Source organism: Ovis canadensis, chromosome 8 (genome assembly GCF_042477335.2).
Source record: "Ovis canadensis isolate MfBH-ARS-UI-01 breed Bighorn chromosome 8, ARS-UI_OviCan_v2, whole genome shotgun sequence".
In the NCBI taxonomy this organism is placed as follows: Eukaryota; Metazoa; Chordata; class Mammalia; order Artiodactyla; family Bovidae; genus Ovis; species Ovis canadensis.
The window spans coordinates 39,946,447-39,967,030 of record NC_091252.1 but is presented as its reverse complement, the minus strand read 5'-3'; the positions used below and the strand labels follow the sequence as shown (position 1 = coordinate 39,967,030).

The 20,584-nt window shown below is 37.9% G+C and overlaps 2 protein-coding genes across 7 annotated transcripts in view; one reads left to right on the top strand and one right to left on the bottom strand.

The window, feature by feature from the left end:
* Window positions 1-20,584, top strand: part of NR2E1 (nuclear receptor subfamily 2 group E member 1) — a 201,861-nt gene that overhangs the window by 146,524 nt on the left and 34,753 nt on the right. For 2 of the 6 annotated variants that reach the window (XR_011258584.1, XR_011258583.1), the window contains 2 exons: window positions 5,587-5,738; window positions 10,872-13,947. Coding sequence is in view for 2 of the 6 variants with exons in the window: in XM_069598195.1 (XP_069454296.1) it covers window positions 5,587-5,611 (25 nt within the window). In the remaining 4 variants the exon portion in view is untranslated. Of the gene's footprint in view, window positions 1-5,586; window positions 6,688-10,871; window positions 13,948-20,584 lie in introns of those variants that run through there. The other 4 variants (XR_011258586.1, XR_011258585.1, XM_069598195.1 and 1 more) reach the window with 2 other exon arrangements.
* The window catches only part of SNX3 (sorting nexin 3), a 49,350-nt gene that overhangs the window by 5,176 nt on the left and 23,590 nt on the right, over window positions 1-20,584 (bottom strand). Inside the window, exon 2 of the mRNA XM_069598197.1 lies at window positions 6,176-6,271. Within this exon, the coding sequence (XP_069454298.1) occupies window positions 6,176-6,271 (96 nt within the window). The remainder of the gene's footprint in view (window positions 1-6,175; window positions 6,272-20,584) is intronic.

Below are 20,584 nucleotides of genomic sequence, written 5' to 3'. Positions count from 1 at the left end.
TGCAGTCCAAGGGACTTTCAAGAATACGCTAATGTAAATACAACTTTCACACAGGTTAAATGCCCAAAATAATAAACTGATCTAATGTTAAAAGTGAAGTACTATGCTTCAAAGGACATCATCAAGTAAAAACAATCCACAGGATGGGATAAGATTCTTGCAAATTGTAAATCTGATAAGAGACTTCTAAGAGTTTCTTTTTAATATATTCTATATACAACTCAATAATAAAAGAAACTTAATTAAATGGGCAAAGGATCTGAAAAAAAAAATTTCTCCACCGAAATAATGGCTGATACATAAGTACTTGAAAAGATGATCATCATTAGCCATAAGGAAAATGAAAACCACAAGGAGACAGCATTTGATACATGCTAAGAAAGCTATAATAAAGAAATTAATAATACTAAGTGTTGGTGAAGTTGTGGAGCAAAGTGGAACCTTAATACACTGCTGGGGGAAATGTAGCTGCTTTGGAAAACAGTCTGGGAATGCCTCAAAAAGTTAAACAGTTATCATATGGCCATAAATCCACTCCTAGGTATATCAGTTCAGTCACTCAGGCGTGTCCGAGTCTTTGTGACCCCATGGACTGCAGCACACCAGGTCTCCCTGTCTATCACCAACTCCCGGAGCTCACTCAAACTCATGTCCATTGAGTCGGTGATGCCATCCAACCATCTCATCCTCTGTCGACCCCTTCTTCTCCACCTTCAATCTTTCCCAGCATCAGGATCTTTTCAAATGAGTCAGTTCTTCGCATCAGGTGGCCAAAGTATTGGAGTTTCAGCTTCAGCATCAGTCCTTCCAATGAATATTCAGGACTGATTTCTTTTAGGATTGACTGGCTGGATCTCCTTGCCAGTCCAAGAGACTCTTAAGAGTCTTCTCCAACACCACAGTTCAAAAGCATCAATTTTTCAGTGCTCGGCTTTCTTTATAATCCAAGTCTCACATCCATACATGGCTACTGGAGAAACCATAGCTTTGACTAGACCTTTGTTGGCAAAGTGATGTCTCTGCTTTTTAATATGCTAGCTAGGTTGGTCATAGCTTTTCTTCCAAGGAGCAACCATCTTTTAATTTTATGGCTGCAGTCACCATCTGCAGTGATTTTGGAGCCCAAGAAAATAAAGTCTCTCACTGTTTCCATTGTTTCCCTATCTATTTGCCATGAAGTGATGGGACCAGATGCCATGATCTTTGTTTTATGAATGTTGTGTTTTAAGCCAGCTTTTTCACTCTCCTCTTTCACCTTCATCAAGAGGCTCTTTAGTTCCTCTTTGTTTTCTGCCATAAGGGTGGTGTCATCTGCATATCTGAGGTTATTGATATTTCTCCCAGCAATCTTGATTCCAGCTTGTGCTTCATCCAGCCCAGCGTTTCTCATGATGTACTCTGCATAGAAGTTAAATAAGTAGGGTGACAATATACAGTCTTGAAGTACTCCTTTCCCGATTTGGAACCACTCTGTTGTTTCATGTCCAGTTCTAACTGTTGCTTCTTGACCTGTCTAAATATTTCTCAAGAGGCAGGTCAGGTGGTCTGGTATTCCCATCTCTTGAAGAATTTTCCACAGTTTATTGTGATCCATACAGTTAAAGGCTTTGGCATGGTCAATAAAGCAGAAGCCGATGTTTTTCTGGAATTCTTTTGCTTTTTCAATGATCCAACGCATGTTGGCAATTTGATCTCTGGTTCCTCTGCCTTTTCTAAATCTAGCTTGAACATCTGGAAGTTCATGGTTCACATACTGCTGAAGCCTGGCTTGGAGAATTTTGAGCATACCCAAGAGATACAAGAGTTAAATACCCAAGATATACAAACACATGTCCATGCAAAAACCTGTACGTGAATGTTCACAGCAGCATTATTCACAATAGTCAGAAAGCAGGAAAAACTCAAATGTCTGCCAATGATAAATGTGTAAATAAAAAATGATATATCAATACAAAAGAATAAAGAAATGAAGTAGTGATTAACAATACAACAGGATGAACCCTGAAAACACACTTAGTGAAAAAAGCCAGACAGAAAAGACTACATATTCTATACTTCTATTTATACACAATGCCCAGAACAGGAAAATCCATAAGAAAGAAAATTAGTGGTTATGAAGGGCTGGGTGAGGAGAAATCAGTAATGATTACTACTGGGTATGGTGTTTCTCTGAGAGAGATTACAATGTCCTAAAACTGACTGTAGTAATGATTGCACAACTCTGAATATACTAAGAACCATTACACTTAATGGTAAGAATTAAGAATTAATACACTTTAAATTGGTGAGTTGTGGACTTCCTTTGTGGCACAATGGACAGGAATCTGTCTACCAGTGTCGGGGACATGGATTCGATCCCTGGTCTGGGGGAGATTTCACGAGCTGCAGAGCAACTAAGGCTGTGTACCTCAACGACTAAGGCCACCCTCTATAGCCTGAGAGCCGCAATACTGAAGCCCGTGTGCCTAAAGCCTGTGCTCCACAACAAGAGAAGCCACCTCAATGAGAAGCCCACACCTGGCAACAAAGAGCAGCCCCCGCCCGCTGCAATTAGAGAAAGCCCATGCGCTGCAATGAAGACCCAGGGCCAAAAATAAATGAATGTAAAAACTGGTGAATTGGCAGTCCATTCTGAAGGAGATCAGCCCTGGGATTTCTTTGGAAGGAATGATGCTCAAGCTGAAACTCCAGTACTTTGGCCACCTCATGTGAAGAGCTGACTCATTGGAAAAGACTCTGATGCTGGGAGGGATTGGGGGCAGGAGGAGAAGGGGACGACAGAGGATGAGATGGCTGGATGGCATCACTGACTTGATGGACGTGAGTCTGCGTGAACTCTGGGAGTTGGTGATGGACAGGGAGGCCTGGCATGCTGTGACTCATGGGGTCGCACAGTCGGACACGACTGAGTGACTGAACTGAACTGAACTAATGGCATGTGAGTTATGTCAATAAAGCTGTCATGAAATAAAGTGATGTATACATTTATGAAATGCTTATTAAACACTCCAGTAAGCCAGGTACTAATGTTAAGCAAAGTCAAAAGCCTATCAAGACACTTCTTATCATAAATCAGACAGAAAAAGACAAATACCATATGATCCCACTTTTGTGTGGAATCTGCAAGAGTTGAACTCATAGAAACAGAGAGTAGTATTAATAGATTAGTGGTTTTCAGGGGTTGGGGGGATGGGGAAATAGGGAGATTTTGGTTGAATGGTACAAACTTTCAGTTAAAGAATGACTGAGTTCTGGAGATCTGTGTGCTGTGCTGTCTGAAGTCATTTCAGTCATGTCCAACTCTGTGTCCCCATGGACTGTAGTCCAGGCTCCTCTCTCCATGGGATTCTCCAGGCAAGAATACTGGAGTGGGCTGCCATGCCCTTCTCCAGAGGGGTCTTCTGGAGATCTAATGTATAGCATTGTAACTACAGTTAACAAGATTGTATTACAGTCTTAAAAGTTGCTAACAGAAACAAGAGTTTGAATGTTACCACCACTACCACCAAAACAAAGCCTTCTATGTGACATGACAGATGTATTAACTAACCTTATTATAATACATCTATGTGACATGATAGATGTATTAACTAACCTTATTATTGGACTTCCCTGGTGGCTCAGACGGTTAAGCGTCTGTCTACAATGTGGGAGACCTGGGTTCGATCCCTGGGTTGGGAAGATCCGCTGGAGAAGGAAATGGCAATCCACTCCAGTACTATTGCTTGGAAAATCCCATGGACAGAGGAGCCTGGTAGGCCCCAGTCCATGGGGTCACAAAGATTCAGACACGACTGAGCGACTTCACTTTCAACCTTATTATGATAATCATTTTATAAAATATACATATATCAAATCATTGTTATACAACTTAAACTTATGCAATGTTATCTGTCAATTATATCTCAAATAAAGGTGAGGGGGAAAAAGACACGTCTCATTATGGTCATAAAAAATTTCTTCTTTGTAACTTAAAATTTTCTTAACTTGTTTTGTACGTTTAGATCTTCAAACCATCTGTAATTTATATACAGCAAATTATACAGCTTTATTCCCAAATAGCCACATGTTTCAACCCCATTTGCTGAATATAAACTCCTTTCTATACTAATTGACAAAGTTATTTTTGTTATGAACTAAATTTCCAATAAACACATGGTCAGCTTCTCAATTCTCTGACATTCTGCTAATCTATTTGCTCATCCCTAAAGCAATACTTTGCCAACAAAGGTCCGTATAGTCAAAACTGTAGTTTTTCCAGTAGTCATGTATGGATGTGAGAGTTGGACCATAAAGAAGGCTGAATGCTGAGGAATTGCTTTCAAATTGTAATGCTGGAAGAAGACTCTTGAGAGTCCACTGGACAACAAGGAGATCCAACCAGTCAATTATAAAGGAAATCAACCCTGAATATTCACTGGAAGGACTGATACCAAAGCTTAAGCTCCAATACTTTGGCTACCTAATGTGAAGAGCCAACTCACTGGAGAAGAGCCAACTCATTGGAAAAGACCCTGATGCTGGGAAAGACAGGGCAGGAGAAGAAGGCGGCAACAGAGGATGAGATGGTTGGATGTCATCACTGACTCAATGGACATGAGTTTCAGCAAACTTAGGCAGATAGTGAAGGACAGGGAAGCCTGGCGTGCTGCAGTTCGTAGTGTTGCAGAGAGTTGGACAACAACAACAAAGCAATACTATCCTGTTTTAATTACTATAGCCTTAACATATGCTGATGTCTGCAGGTGCTAAATCACTGGTAAAAATAATTTTTGGCTATTCTTGCACTTTCTCTGATTCTTAAAGTCTTATCTGCAGGCTTATAAAGAACTCCATTAAGATTCCTGTTAAAATTTCACAAGTTTATAAATAAGTTAGGAGATACTGCCTTATTTCTGTTGGGTCTACTGCTAAAATGCCAGCTCGAAGTGAGGCCTTCCCTTGACCATCCTATATGAGACTAGCACTCTCTATTTTCCTTAAATATTTTTTAGAGCATATTACCATCTGACATATTATATAATCATACTATTTTTTCCTGGTTTCCTTTTCACCACCACCCTGACTTACCCAATAAAGTGCCAGAAAAGTGGGGACCTTCATTTGTTCACAGCTCTATCTGCAACTCACGTAACATATAGAATGAACTCACAAATACTTATACAGTAAATGAATCTTCAGAAGTGAATATTCCAAACCAGGAATGTAGTATTTCTGTTTATAAGGTCTTCTTTTTGCCTTTCAATGAAGTTTTAAGGTTTTCTTTGCATGGGCCTTATACTTTCAGTTTTACTTGGAAATATTTTATACTTGGATATTCTTTAGAGTAAAACTATTTTTCCATTTTTGATGGAGTGGTATGACTTGTATATGTTGCTCTTGTATCCAGCCACATTTATCTGGTTAAGAAAGATTTCCTTCTTTGTCTATCTTAGTATGCTTCAGAAGGAAGCACAAGCTAATCTTTTGAGTGTACTTTTCATCATTCTGAGAGTACTTTGCAAGACTCCATGCTATGTATGTCATTCTGATGTAGGGCTGAAGTAAGAGACATTAGAATGAGACTTTGTTTTCTCTATTTTGCAGCCAAAGCCACCAAATTTTCTTCTAAGAGAAGACAGTTCTTACCAGGATATGTAACAGCGTTCTAAAACTGCAGGTAGCAAACTAAAGGCAGATCATGGCCGTCATTTAAAAAGTGAATCTGAGGATTATTAGCACCTATCATACAGATTAAGGTAAGTACTGGTTTATGATATTTCTGTTATATATAATGTATGATGATAAAAAAAATGTAGAGTCAGTTAAAAAAAACAAAGCTACAAATACAATGCAATAGGAGATGTACTGAGAAGAGAAACTTAGCAAGGGTGGGAGGAGAAAGTGAATAGGAAGACAAGAAAAAGGAAGGAAGCAATAGCAAGAAAGTTCTAAGAAGTGTCATGTAAGTGTGAGTCAGCAAAGGCCTCTGTGGGCCACTGAAGTAGACATGAGAAGGTAGAGTTCTAAGGAAAAACTACACACTTCCCCCTCTCCTAGGAAATAAAATGAAATTGAACTATTTGGGGGGAAAAATTGCTTTTACTCATTTTATTCAAGATTATTTTCCTGAGAGGTCTTAAACATTAAAATTTGGAATGTTTTGCTTTAAAGTAACATTACAAATAATTCCTACCTTGCTCTCTCTTTCTAGTTCACTTCGCAGCCATTCAAAGTCACTGTATCTTCTTCTAACGGTAGATTCCTTTAGCTTGAAAATAGGCAGATTTGTCTGAAACAAATAAAAAAAAAATCACTCCTAAACTGAAGCATGTTACAAGGATTTCAAACAAGCTGGGGTTAGGGGGGAATCTGTTGTCAAACTGATAAAATGACAAACCCAGCTACCTTAAGATAAGAAAATCATAAAAGTTATCAAGATGATATTTTACCTTTAATAAAGCTTAGCTGTTAAAAAGTATGTAACATATACTAGAATACAAATTTTTAAATGCACATTTGCACATATACTTTTGGATGTCATTCTTCCTGAGGTCAGTTACATAAATACAAGTCATTTTTTCTATTTTCAGTAAGTGGTAAAAATATCAGAGGAGTGAGATGAAGCCAGCCCTGATTGCTATACAGTTTAGTATACAATGCTTACAAGGGAAACAGAGCTTTACTAGTTTGAAATGAAATACAAAATATTTTGTTATTATGACTAGATTAGAAGTCATAATGAAGAAAAGAATAAAGGACGATTATTCTTAATGGTCTTCTTAAAAAAGCCAAAAACCAGCAGGGAAAGAGCGCAGTGTGCTCTTACTGTCAACAGAAAATCAGGAGTCATACACATAAGGTCCAGAGCTTTCAGACTGCAGGCAACTTTAGGAACTGAAAACATACTGCCCAGTACTTTAAGGTTACATCGGGATGGAAGACTGTTCTTTACAAGAAAGACCACTTCTGTCAAATTCTAAACTTAAAGAATCAAGAACAGATTTTAATTGCACACAAAGTTGGTGCAAATAACCTAATTAATGCCATAATATACTGAAAATGCTATTTAATACTATATACTCTCAGATTATATTTTGTTCTTTATCTGGTCTTTGCACTTGTAGAACTGCAAACTGTATTAAAGCTGAAAGGAAAAAGTGCCACCGGAAGGAAAGGCTGACACAGAGACATCATCATCATGTAAAATTCCCCTTAAGAAAATTCCAATCACTTGTTAAACTTAATGCCCTAGTAAGTGTCATTCAGTAAAAAAAAAGCTTTTTATTCAGGACCTTAAACCCGTTTTGTAGTGGTTTCAATTTTTTCCAACGTGTATTAACTGCTCTATGTTGTACACCTTATAGCTTGGAATCTTCTACACATGCTATTGGGCATAACACTGTATAGATTTCAAGCATGAAACCAAATCTCACAAGAGGTTTAAAAGCACTTGAATTTTCTTTCCCAGGTAACCACAACATTTGTTCATTGTATTAATGACTAAGAGCAAAATTGCACCTAACAAGACTCTTATTATACTAAAAGTCAAGCTTATATTTAGAGATGCTGGCTTGCTGTACAAGAGGGGTATTCTCATTACCCACAGGGAATAAAATTAGGTCCCCTGGAGAGCAAGATGGTAATTCCCAGAAAGAAAGCACTGGATTATTTCTCTCTAATTTCACCCATTGGCTTTTTAACCAAGTTCACCCTTCCACACTAAAATATTAAGTCTTTGTAAGTGTCTAAAGATAGAAAGGCCTTTACAGAATAGAGTGTTTTCTGCAGGTGAGATTTTACATTTTGAATTCCCTCCTCTCAAATTACCTTACAAAAGGGATTAACTGCTCTCTTTATTCAGTATGTTAAGATCAAGCTTGTGAAAAGAGTTCCCTAAGAATTTTCATACTTCTGGGTACGGAAGTCTATAAAGTTAATCTCTGAAACAACATATCAAGCTTACAGGTACAATGTTGAGGGAAGAATGCCAATTCAGCTCATTTTACCTCCACTTTCCCTTTTGAACTTTTGACACAATCATGATTATATCTGATTCACTTTAATAGATGGGTAGTGGGAGGGAGAAAGAGCCCACTCCTTTCTATGACTAGGTAATAGATTGAAGATTATATATTAAATAAAGGATCATGGTTATTTTAAGAAAATTTTATAGTTTTCTCAACTGGCTATTTCTCTTTATATGAAGACTGCTTTAGAGTTTTTATAAAGTCATATCAAGTAATTTTATTATTTGCCCATTACATTTAGAGTGGTGAGTGTACCTGTTAACTTCTCCTTGATCATCACAAGGACTTTCAATTCAAGTTGATCAGCATACAAATAAAAGATGCTGAGGTTTTTTTGTTTATGCCACTGAACTATCACTTTAAATTACAAATGCTCATGATTGGTAACTTTCAACTTATTTAACTCTTATAAAATACTGTATTTTGGTTTTCTCAAGAGAAAAGAGTAAGAGTAATGCTTTTCTCCTGCAGTTTTGGAAGGATTCAACTATTATTACAATTTAAGAACATCCACAAAAGGACATAGTGCTAGATAAGATGGGAAATATAATGATGAGTAAGATGCGGTCTTGGCCCTTATGAAGCTTATATTTGGTTATAAGCAAATAGTATAAAAATACTATACACCATAAACAAGAACAAAGTTGAAAGACCATAAAGTGTAGATAAATATCTGCAATATAAAACAAAGAGATAATCATTAAAATGTAAAGAACTTAAGAACTAGTGAAAGATAAAGATGAATAAACTGACAGACTTTAGAAAAACTATGTCAATAACGTTCAACTTCACTCACACAAGAAATGACAGTCAAAACAGTAAGATCCCATTTTCATTTATCAGACAGGCAGGTATTCAATTTTAATACCCAATGATGGTGAAGATAGACAGGCATCCAAAAAACTTACTGCTATTAGTAAAAACAACCTTAAAGAAGGGCGTTTTGGTGACATCTATCACTCTAATTGATTTGGTCGGTATTCTTTTAACATATGGAGTCAGGCACACTACAGGAAGAAGGTTGAGAACGATGAAAATACCATGAACTACATGCAGAGAAGAAAACAGTATATTCAGGAAGCAATTCTTGTACATTCTAAACCACAGGAGATGGTGGGAAATAAGACTGAAAGCCTGAATATCTGGCCAAGGTATCTCCCTGTGAGCACCAGGAGTTAATAGTCATCTCTGAACAGGAATATATCTTTAAAAAAAAAATAACAGAGAAGTTACTACAAATTAAACAGGTTAGCTACATATACACTAAAGGGCAGCATGAAAAGTTGGCTCATTCTTATTACACACAAAAACATTATTTATCTTTTAAGTAACTATGTATAATGCTAGATATTAATGACTTATTTTTACAATGTATACAAATATAAAATCATTATGGTATACACCTGAAACTAATATGTCAATTATGTCTTAGAAAGAAAAAGGGCTGGTTCTAGCTAGTTTTATCTGCTTGAAGAGTATGGGAAAGAGACAGACTGAGGCAAATTAAAGCAAAAATTCTTTAAAGTTTTTCTTTTGGATATCATTTAAAATGCTTCTGATTTATCCAGAGAGAAATAAGTGCTGAATTCTGAAATTAAATGTAAATGAGACTTAATGATGTTAAGATGACTAAAACTTTTGAACCTTAAAAGGCAAGATTCAGTATTTTGTCATCCTTACATTCGAATTTTATTTTAAGAAAAGTTGCTCTAGTTTCTTAAGCTGAGCATCAACTAGAAACTACTATTTTCCTCCATCTATAGGTCATTTTACCTAACAAGTAAAAGTGTCAAACTCAGTCATTTGTATGAAATAACAGCATTTGAGGAACAGTAACCTAAGACAGGAAAAACTAAAGCCAATCATTAGGCAAAAACCATAAACTAAGCCACACCTGGCAGCTATTTGTGTAGGTATGTGATATTAGTGAATGCTCAAAGTGAGTTTGAGTAACCCTGGTCTATTTTAGACTTTTCAATTCCATTCATGGAGTTATGAATGTCTGGCAAAGCAAAGACAGAGGTACCTATAAATATTTACATTAACCATTGTCATATATATAAGAAACTGCAAATTAACAATAATTTAAAGCTATGTCAGGGCTGTGGCCCAAACTAACATTTAAAAAGCAGAGAGTTATAATCATTTGCCCCCCAAAAAGTTAAATTGGCTGCTTGGAATCCATGAAGTCTATAAAAACTATTTTATTTTACATTAAAAATATGCTTCTGTTAATCATTATAAGCCAAATCCTAGTTAAATGTCAGCACTATTTAATAACATTTTTGGGAAAACTGTAACAGTCTTAACTATGCTTTAACTCTAACTCTGTGTGTGTGCTCAATCACTAAGTTGTGTCCAACTCATTCACGACCCCAGGAAATACAGCCCACCAGTCTGCTCTGTCCATGGGATTCCCCAGGCAAGAATACTAAACCGGGGTCCCATTTCCTTCTCCAGGGATCTTCCCAACCCAGGATCGAACCTACATCTCCTATGTCTCCTGCACTGCAGGTGGATTCTTTACCACTAAGCCACCTGGAACGCCCTAACTGTAACACAGTTTTCACATAACTTATGTACAACATAGTGGTTCAAGATTTTTTAGATATTATACCCCATTTAAAGTCACTATAAAATACTGGCTATTTTCCTTGTGCTATACAATATACCCCTGTAGCTTGTTCATATTATATATGCCTTGCTATCTAAGTCTTCTTCAGTCTAGAGCGCTCCTCCTGCCCTTTCGCCATTTAAGACAGTGACAGTTTTAAAGAGTGCAGGCCAGATATTTGAGAGATATTATACCCCTGCGTTTGTCCTTTTCCTCATGACGAGTTCCATGTCGTTCATCTTTGTCAGGAATGTTCCTATCGGCAGGAATTTGAAGCCTTCTCAGTACTCCACATCAGAAAGAACACGATGTCAGCTTGTCCTGCTGTTCAATCACTTGGTAAAGGTGAGGTCACTTAGATCTCTCCCATGTAAAGTTATTTTTTCCCTCCTATATTGAGTTTTTTTTTCCCCTTGTACTTCCCTTTCATAATAAAATTTAGTGCCATTTGAAATTTACCCAGCTAAATTTAAAACCTATGGAATGGGCAAAGCACAGAATGAATTCTTAGAGAATTCACTTTTAGGGGAAGTTATCTGCCTGACTTTAACCACCAGGACAGAGACTGGCTTACTGCAGGAAAACCCCATTCTGCCACATACAGTGTGAACACACAGATGTGTAAGTACTTTATGTTTGCAATTTGTTGATTCAGAAAAATTAAGACTTATAGTCTACTTGGCTAAAATGAAGCCATAGATATTTGTTACTTATCCTACGTAAAATTCAGGGCAATTCTCAAGCTTCTATGTAGCTTATGAAAAGGTGATGGACTAATCATTATATAAGAAACCTGGGACATTCAGAAAACTAGAAAAGAACAAGAGTAACCCTATTCAGGGCTTCCCTGGTGGCTCAGAAGGTAAAGAATCCACCTGCAGTGCAGGAGACCTGCGTTCGATCCCTCAGTCAGGAAGATCCCCTGGAGAAGGGAATGACTACCCACTCCAGTATTCTTGTCTGGACAGTTCCACAGACAGAGGAGCCTGGTGGGCTACAGTCCATGGAGTCACAAACAGTCAGACACGACTCAGTGACTAACACATACTAACACACATAACCCTGTTCAAAATTATTCGTTGCTCTTTACTTTTCCTAATAACATATCAAAAACAAAACTCCACAGGGATAAAATGTTATGAGCGATGCCTATATGCCTGATACTCTTAAACTGCTATTTATATAAAAGAGAAACTACTAGTTATTTCCCACAAGGTATTACTAACCACACAGGGTAAAACCATCAGGAATTCAAATGGACATTATACACTACAGAAGAGATTTTGAAATCATGGTACAGAGCTCTAAAACAAGTGCTCCCTTCACGTTCTGAGGAAATGGCCATATTACAGGTCTCCAAAAAGCTAGGTCTTACACACTTAGAGAGGCTGACCTATCAAAGTCAGCAGCTCACAGATACCCAATATGTAACCTGATTATCACTGATAGCCAAGCAGAAAACCAAGCCTCAAAATGTGGTCACCTGAATATAGCTTAACAATAGATATTCGAAAAATGTTTACTAGGTGTTTCTAGCATTTCTTCAGATAGTGTCATGTGTGCATTTGAAAAAAGAGACTGGCAACGACATCAAAAGTATACTCAATAGGCCATACTCTATTCAACCAGTCCTAAGAGATGTAAATGGATGCCTCACTTCAGTTCTCATTAAAAGGCTGTATTTCTTCAAATATCTACATCTAGAGATAAAGGATAAGCTGAGAAGTGCTTAAGCTATTACCTCGCCCTTCAGTACTTTTGATACTTGTTTTACCCAATCTGGAACAGCATGAATAACTGGAGATATGGTTTATAACCTAGATGAACTCTAAATATGGCTTGGGAGAAGTCATTTAAGCAAAGAATAAGCTTTTAGTCTGGAGAACCTTTGAAATGTAGATTGTCATTAAGCCAAGGTATTGTGTTTAGTTTCTTTTTTTAAAATAAGGACGTGGCCTTCCAGTGATACAATTTCCTGTTATTTTAAAAGAAGTATACTTTATGGTATAATTTCTGAAACAGTAGAGAAGACATTGAGACTAGTTTAATGTATAAACCAAGTAATTTCATATATGTCTTCTACTTTGTCCATATTCTTCATTTGTGAATGACAAGATTTATTTGTGAGCTCAAGCAAGATCTTCAATGGGCAACCTTTAATGAAACTGTGCAGTAATAATTCTACTGTAAAGGAAAATTTGTTCTTAATAGTTCTTGAACACTTACATAATCCTACAAGCTTCTGCTGAAAGAAAACTGCCTATTAATAGCATAAGACCTATTTTGAACAATTTTTAAAGTGCAAAACTATTTTCCATCTCTTTCCAACTTGCCTAATTCTAAGAATCACTTCAAGAGGTTTTAAACACACTCCCATCCCCACATTCTTAGGTGCTCTCATCTAGAGAATCTCATTCAAATTAGTATAGGTTGGACTCCAAACATCAGTATTTTTAGGTGATTCTAAGATACAACCATGGTCAAGAACCACTGCCCTAGACTTATTAAAGGTGAAACAGAATACTGGGTGCTTAGGAATCTGTATGATTCCCAGTGATTCCAGTTTAGCCAGGGCAGATACGGGCAATATTTTACATCCTCAAGGATTTGGAACTGACACTATGAGAACAATGGAAATGGGGTGCAAAGTCACCAAAAATAAAACTGTAATGTAGAAATCAGTGAAAGAATACTAGTTAAGAAGCTCTGGACTTCCCTGGTAGTCTGGTGGTTGAGAATCCACCTGGCAATGCAAGGGACAAGGGTTTGATTCAGGAAGATTCCACATGCCACAGGCAAGTAAGCCCTTGCACCACAACTACTGAAGCCTGGGCACCCTGGAGCCCCATGCTCCACAGTAAGAGAAGCCACAGCAATGAGGAGCCCACACACCAAAACGAAGCCCCTGCTCACCGCAACTACAGAAAGCCTGCACAACTATGAAGACCTAGCTCAGCCAAAAGTAAATATACTAAAGAAAAACAAAAGCAGCTCTTTTCAGTAAGTGTACTCTAAACTTCTATGTATGCATTACCAGGCACATATGGATTACAGAGATAAAAAAAAAAAAATCCTCCTTAAGAGACATTTACAGCATAAAACTGGGGGGTTGGATAGAGGAGAGCAAAGTCATCTTCCAAGACTTAAAACCTTTATCAGTTATAATTCATTGTAGACTTACTACTGTTTAGATGAAAGGGTGGAAACCCACACTAAAGTAATCAGGGTAGAAATGAAACAGACATAAAACATATACAGATGAATGTATTAGGTTAAGTTTGCATGGCAGGCTCATAGGAAGTATCCATACCAAAAAAAGAAAAAGAACAGTGGTACATGCTCATCTGCAGATATGTCATTCTAATACATGACTGACCCTTGACCAATGCTGGAGGTTAGGGACACTGACCCTCCTGAGTTGAAAATCCAAGTATAATTTATAGCTGGTCCTCTGTATACATGGTTCCTCCGTATTTGCAGTTCTGCATCCACAGATTCAACTGACCATGGATTGTGTAGTCTGTAGTATTTACTATTGAAAAAAATCCATAAATAGGAGGACCCATGCAGTTCAGACCCTTGCAGTTCAAACCCATGTTGTTTAAGGGCCAACTGTATATCCTTTCAGATTTTATTCTTATTAAAAATACTAGCTTCTCATTTGATATTATTCACATGATTGTATACAGATATCATCTACCTGAGAGAGATAGGACATGGTTAAAGCACACAGCTCTGGAACCAGACAACCTGGTTTTAAATCCCAACTCTGGCATCAACCAGTTACCTGACCCTGGATAAAATGTACTGGGTGAAAGCTAGATGAAGCTTTAGTACAGATCTAGAGAACTGACACTTTCCTTAGAACAAACCCCTAAGGGTAAAATTACTGGGTCAAAAGCTATGAATGTTAAGGTTTCCAAACGTCCTTCAGAGAGGCTACTTTGCTATAGAGAGAGAAGGTATACAACTGGAGTAGGCTATTACTTTGGTGGCTTACAAAAAACAATGCCTCTCAGTATCTTTCTTTCTGTATCCTCCATATCTTCCTGTGGTGGTGGTGAAGTAGCTAAGTCATATCTGACTCTTGCGACCCCATGGACGGTAGTCTGCCAGGCTCCTCCATCCATGGGGTTTTCTAGGCAAGAATACTGGAGTGAATTGCCATTTCCTTCCCATATCACCTTGGCCATGTGACTGCCTCTGGTCAATGGCACATTAGCAAATATTTATTAATTACAGTAAGACTCATCCTCTTGGAATATTTCTTCATAAAGACACTGTCTCTTGGAACCCAGCCATCATTTTTCTATTAGAAATCTAACTATCCACATGGAAGAAAACTCAGGACTTGATCAATAGCCTCAGCTTATCTCCCAGATGGTAGCCAGCAACAACGTGCCAGCTAGCCAAATGACTTGAGTCATCTTAGAAATAAATCCTCCAGCCCCAATCAAGCTGCTCCAGTGGATATCAAGAACAGAGATAAGCTATTCCTCCTATGATTTGACAAAACTGTAGAACTGTGATAAAATGAATGTTGTTTTAAGACATCAACTTTTCACAGTTTTTATTACAAAGCAACAGATAACTGATTCAGTAACCTGACTTTGGTAGAATCACGCTAAACATGAAGAGATTAAGAGCATAGTATTTCACATACAAAAACGTGATACCTAAAAAAGTGAATAGACTTTAATTTTTAAAAAACTCTTTGCTGTTTATACTTTTTTGCTTCCTTATCAGTACTTGACTATTTTCTGAGTAGCTAAAGTTCCCAGAAAATCCACCGATTGTGGATTATTCAACAAAGGAAGTGTTCCTCCATAACTTAAGCTGATCCAATGAGCTGAACCTAAAGACTTCTCAAGGCAACATTCTAAAATAACCGTTGTAATTTAAGATTGAGTTGCTTTCTCTACAGTAATTTGATAAACCTCTAGGAATAGATAGTATAAAAGAGTCTGCCACTTATAAAAGAATGAAGCTGAGGTGTTTCTTCAAAAAATTACCTGGAAAACTATTTTTAAAAATGTAAAAGGGTATTTAATGAGTCCTAATTCTCTATGATATGAATGATCCCCATAGTAATAGACTCCTTTCTCCTCTATTCAGAGGAGAGTAATTAGTTGTAATAAGAGCAACTAGACAATGATACTAAACACTATACGCATGTGTGTTTTACAAGTTGACAGCAGTGCTGTTACAATATTTTATTCCTTTCATAAGGCCGCATAGAATGATTATTGTTCTAATAACCTGAAAGTACTCAAATCACCAATGCAAGATCTTTTTATTAGAAACAGTAAGTAACTAAGAATAATCACTGCAGATGGTAATTGCAGCCATGAATTTGAAAGACACTCCTTGGAAGGAAAGTTACGACCAACCTAGATAGCATATTAAAAAGCAGAGATATTACTTTGCCAACAAAGGTCCGTCTAGTCAAGGCTATGGTTTTTCCAGTGATCATGTATGGATGTGAGAGTTGGATGGTGAACAAAGCTGAGCACCGAAGAATTGATGCTTTTGAACTGTGGTGTTGGAGAAGACTCTTGAGAGTCCCTTGGACTGCAAGGAGGTCCAACCAGTCCATCCTAAAGGAGATCAGTCCTGGGTGTTCATTGGAAGGACTGATGGTAAAGCTGAAACTCCAATACTTTGGCTACCTCATGCAAAGAGTTGACTCATTGGAAAAGACTCTGATGCTGGGAGGGATTGGGGGCGGGAGGAGAAGGGGACGACAGAGGATGAGACGGCTGGATGGTATCACCGAATCTATGGACATGAGTTTGAGTGAACTCCGGGAGTTGGTGATGGACAGGGAGGCCTGGCGTGCTGCAATTCATGGGGTCGCAAAGAGTCGGACACAACTGAGCGCCTGAACTGAACTGAAGAATCCTCATAATAAACCACAGCTAAGAGCACCATCACAAAAGAATTTGTAACTTGTCATCGAAAGTTTCAATACATTAATAATTACGTTGATTTAATTAAAAAAATTTTTGGCCAACAGATCCTCATTAACTGTTAGGTGTAATCAGTGTTTCTCGGGTAGCACTGGAGAGCAGGGCATTCTGGTTCTTTTCCTTATAATTTAGGTTCATTTCAGAGTACCCTTTTTTTTTCACATAGTTTCCATTCCTTGACCTCTCCTCCAAGCTGTGTTGTGAAGTTTCCAAGAAAAGGAAATCATTCTAGATCTTTCACCTTTAACCCCCAAACCCTACTTGAAAGTATGGCAAATATATTTTAAATCATGACATTTATAAATATTAATTATGACTATGAAGTCTCATAAATCATCAAACCGATGCTACCTTGAATGTGCTAATGAGTACAAAGAATACAAAGCATTTACTGAAAATTATGAATGTTGACTAAATATATGGACATGGTCCCTGACTTAGCAGATTTTATACAGAGAAAGATAAGTCAGGGTTAAGAGATAGACATTAAGAAGAGTAGATACCATGGGGGAGTTTCTATAAGACAGTATTCAATCTGGGGAGTACACTATTATGCTAAAGACATGTATGTACACCCTGTTAGGCTAAAAGGCCTTAAAGCTAATAGAAACTTTTTCTATGTATACTTTCATGACTGCTTATATTATTACGTATGAGAAGTTTTCAAGTTTAGATGTGGATGAAAAGAGTAAAGTCCCTGGTTTTCCCCATTCACTTAAGGTATTTAAGGTTAGAGTCATTAAGGTTTTATCACACTTAAGGTTTAAATAACTGCTGTAATCCTTTTTGTTGTGGAAGTTCCTAACATGATACATGCTGGGGGAACCAAATGGAAGCACATATATATGAGCACACATACAATTGTTATTTCCTTTGTATGACTGTAGACTTAACATAATAGAAGCTAATTACAAATTTGTAATACAATTTCTGATTCTTGGAAGCAGCCAACAAAACAAAACAAAAACACCCAAAACCAGATAAATTAATCAAGCAGGTCAGGGCTCAAGCCTGCCTCTGAAACTCAACAGTATGACCATGTGACCACGGTAAGTTACTTTCCTCCTATAAATCTGAGGTGCAGCATCTTTTGGAGAAGGGAATGGCAATCCACTCCAGTACTCTTGCCTGGAAAATCCCATGGACAGAGGAGCCTGGTAGGCTGCAGTCCATGGGGTCGCATAGAGTCAGACACGACTGAAGTGACTTAGCAGCAGCAGCAGCAGCATCTTTAAAAAGATACTGCCACTTAGCTCAATTAAACAGGAACTATTATTACTTCACACATATCATCACTGGCTACTTAGTGTAGTGCAAATACTATGTCATATGTCACATTTAATCCTTTGGGGTTTCACTTCATGGCTGAATAAAACTTAAAAAGAGGAGTTATGAAACTTGTTCAGGGTCACATGTCTATTAGTAGGCCAAGAGATAAATATTTCAACAAGTACTGTGCAAGGAGCTAAGTAATACCTGGTTAAGAGGCTTTTTTAAAAATATTTAAGCATTGCATAAAAAGTGCTTCATTTCACATGGTAGCGAAGTCATGCTCAAAATTCTCCAAGTTAGGCTTCAACAGTATGTGAACTGAGAACTTCCAGATGTTCAAGCTGGATTTAGAAAAGGCAAAGGAACCAGAGATCAAATTGCCAACATCTGCTGGATCACAGAAAAAGCAAGAGAATTCCAGAAAAACATCTACTTCTGCTTCATTGACTATGCTAAAGCCTATGATTGTGCGGATCACAACAAACTGTGGAAAGTTCTTCAAGAGATGGGAGTGCCAGACCACCTTACCTGCCTCCTGTGAAACCTGTATGCAGGTCAAGAAGCAACAGTTAGAACTGGACACGGAACAACAGACTGCTATATTGTCACCCTGCTTATTTAACTTCTATGCAGAGTACATCATGTGAAATGCTGGGCTGGAAGAAGCACAAGCTGGAATCAAGATTGCTGGGAGAAATATCAATAACCTCAGATATGCAGATAATGATCCTTATGCCAGAAAGCAAAGAGGAACTAGAAAGCCTCTTGATGAAGGTGAAAGAGAAGAGTGAAAAGCTGGCTTAAAATTCAACATTCAAAAAACAAAGATCACAGCATCCGAACCCATCACTTCATGGAAAATAGATGGGAAAACAATGCAAACAGTGACAGACTTTATTTCCTTGGGCTCCAAAATCACTGCAGATGGTAACTGCAGCCATGAAAAGATGCTTGCTTCTTGGAAGAAAAGCTATGACCAACCTAGACAGCACATTAGAAAGCAGAAACATTACTTTGCCAACAAAGGTCTGTCCAGTCAAAGCTATGATGTTTTGCAGTCATGTATGGATGGGAGAACTGGACCATAAAGGCGGCTGAGCACTGAAGAATTGATGCTTTCAAACTGTGGTGTTAGCGAAGTCTCTTGAGAGTGCCTTGGACTATAACGGGATCAAACCAGTCAACCCAAAAGGAAATCAATCCTGAATATTCACTAGAAGCACTGATACTGAGGCTGAAGCTCCAATACTTTGGCTACCTGATGCGAAGAACTGACTCATTAGAAAAGACCCTGATGCTGAACTATTTACAATAGTTCATAGTTCAACAGATGAAAGGATAAAGAAACTGTGGTACATATACACAATGGACTATTATGCAGCCATAAAAAGGAACACATATGAGTCAGTTCTAATGAGGTGGATGAACCTAGAGCCTATTATACAGACTGAAGTTAGTCAGAAAGAGAAAGATAAATATCGTATACTAACGCATACATACGGCACCTAGAAAGATGGTACCAAAGAATTTATTTGCAGGGCAGCAGTGGACAAACAGACATAGAGAACAGACTTATGGACATGGGAAGAGGGGAGGAGAGGGTGAGATGTATGGAGCGAGTAACATGGAAACTTACATTACTGTATGTAAAACAGATAGACAATGGGAATTTGCTGTATGTCTCAGGAAACTCAAACAGGGGCTCTGTATCAACCTAGAGGAGTGGGATAGGGAGGGAGATGGGAGGGAGGTTCAAGAGGGAGGGGATATACGTATACCTATGGCTGATTTATGCTGAGGTTTGACAAAAAACAACAAAATTCTGTAAAATAATTATCCTTCAATTAACAAATAAATTAAAAAAAGAAAAGACAAGACCCTGATACTGGAAAGATTGACAGCAGGAGGATAAGGGGACAACAGAGGATGAGGATGGTTGGATGGCATCACCAACTCACTGGACATGAGTTGGGCAAGCTCCAGGAGATGCTGAAGGACAAGGAAGCCTGTCGTCCTGCAGTCCATGGGGTCGCAAAGAGGTGGACATGACTGAGCAACTGAAGAAGAAGAAGTGGTGCTTCTGAGCACCCATAAATTAAAACATAATATGAACTAACACAACATTGTAAATCAATTATATTACAATATAAAATAAAAATTAAAATGCCAAACTAAGGGGAAAAAACCTGTAATAATGAGTGGAGACTATAAATGTCTCCTGCCACATCAGAAACAAAGGACACTGAGTCCATCAAGCCATTGGTCACTGAAGCTGCCCCCTCCCCACTGTGCACCCTGAGGGTATTCAGGACAGAACAGCAGGATACTAAGCCTAGATAGTTAAGGTACATATCAAAGATATGATTTCATTGAGCCCACACTCTTGCAACTTCCCATCATAGAAAGCACTAAATTCATTAATTTGATGTCTGTTTTTCTTTAATTAACAGTAATCTTTTGATGTTCCAAGCACCTGGAATTTGTTGCAGAAACGCCTATGTATTTCCCTTGCCTCTTTAGAACAGTCCCTCAGAGCTATCCGAGAGTATGCCTCCCAGGCTTATGCCTTCAGCAGGTCTGCTGAAAGAAACATGATTCTCAACTTTCAGGTTGTGCTTTTTATTTTTCAGTCAAAAAAATGTAAAAAGATAAGGGTGGAATTGCTGAAATGCTAGAGCGATGAGCTTGGTAAACCCTTTACCCCCAAAATCAAATATGAA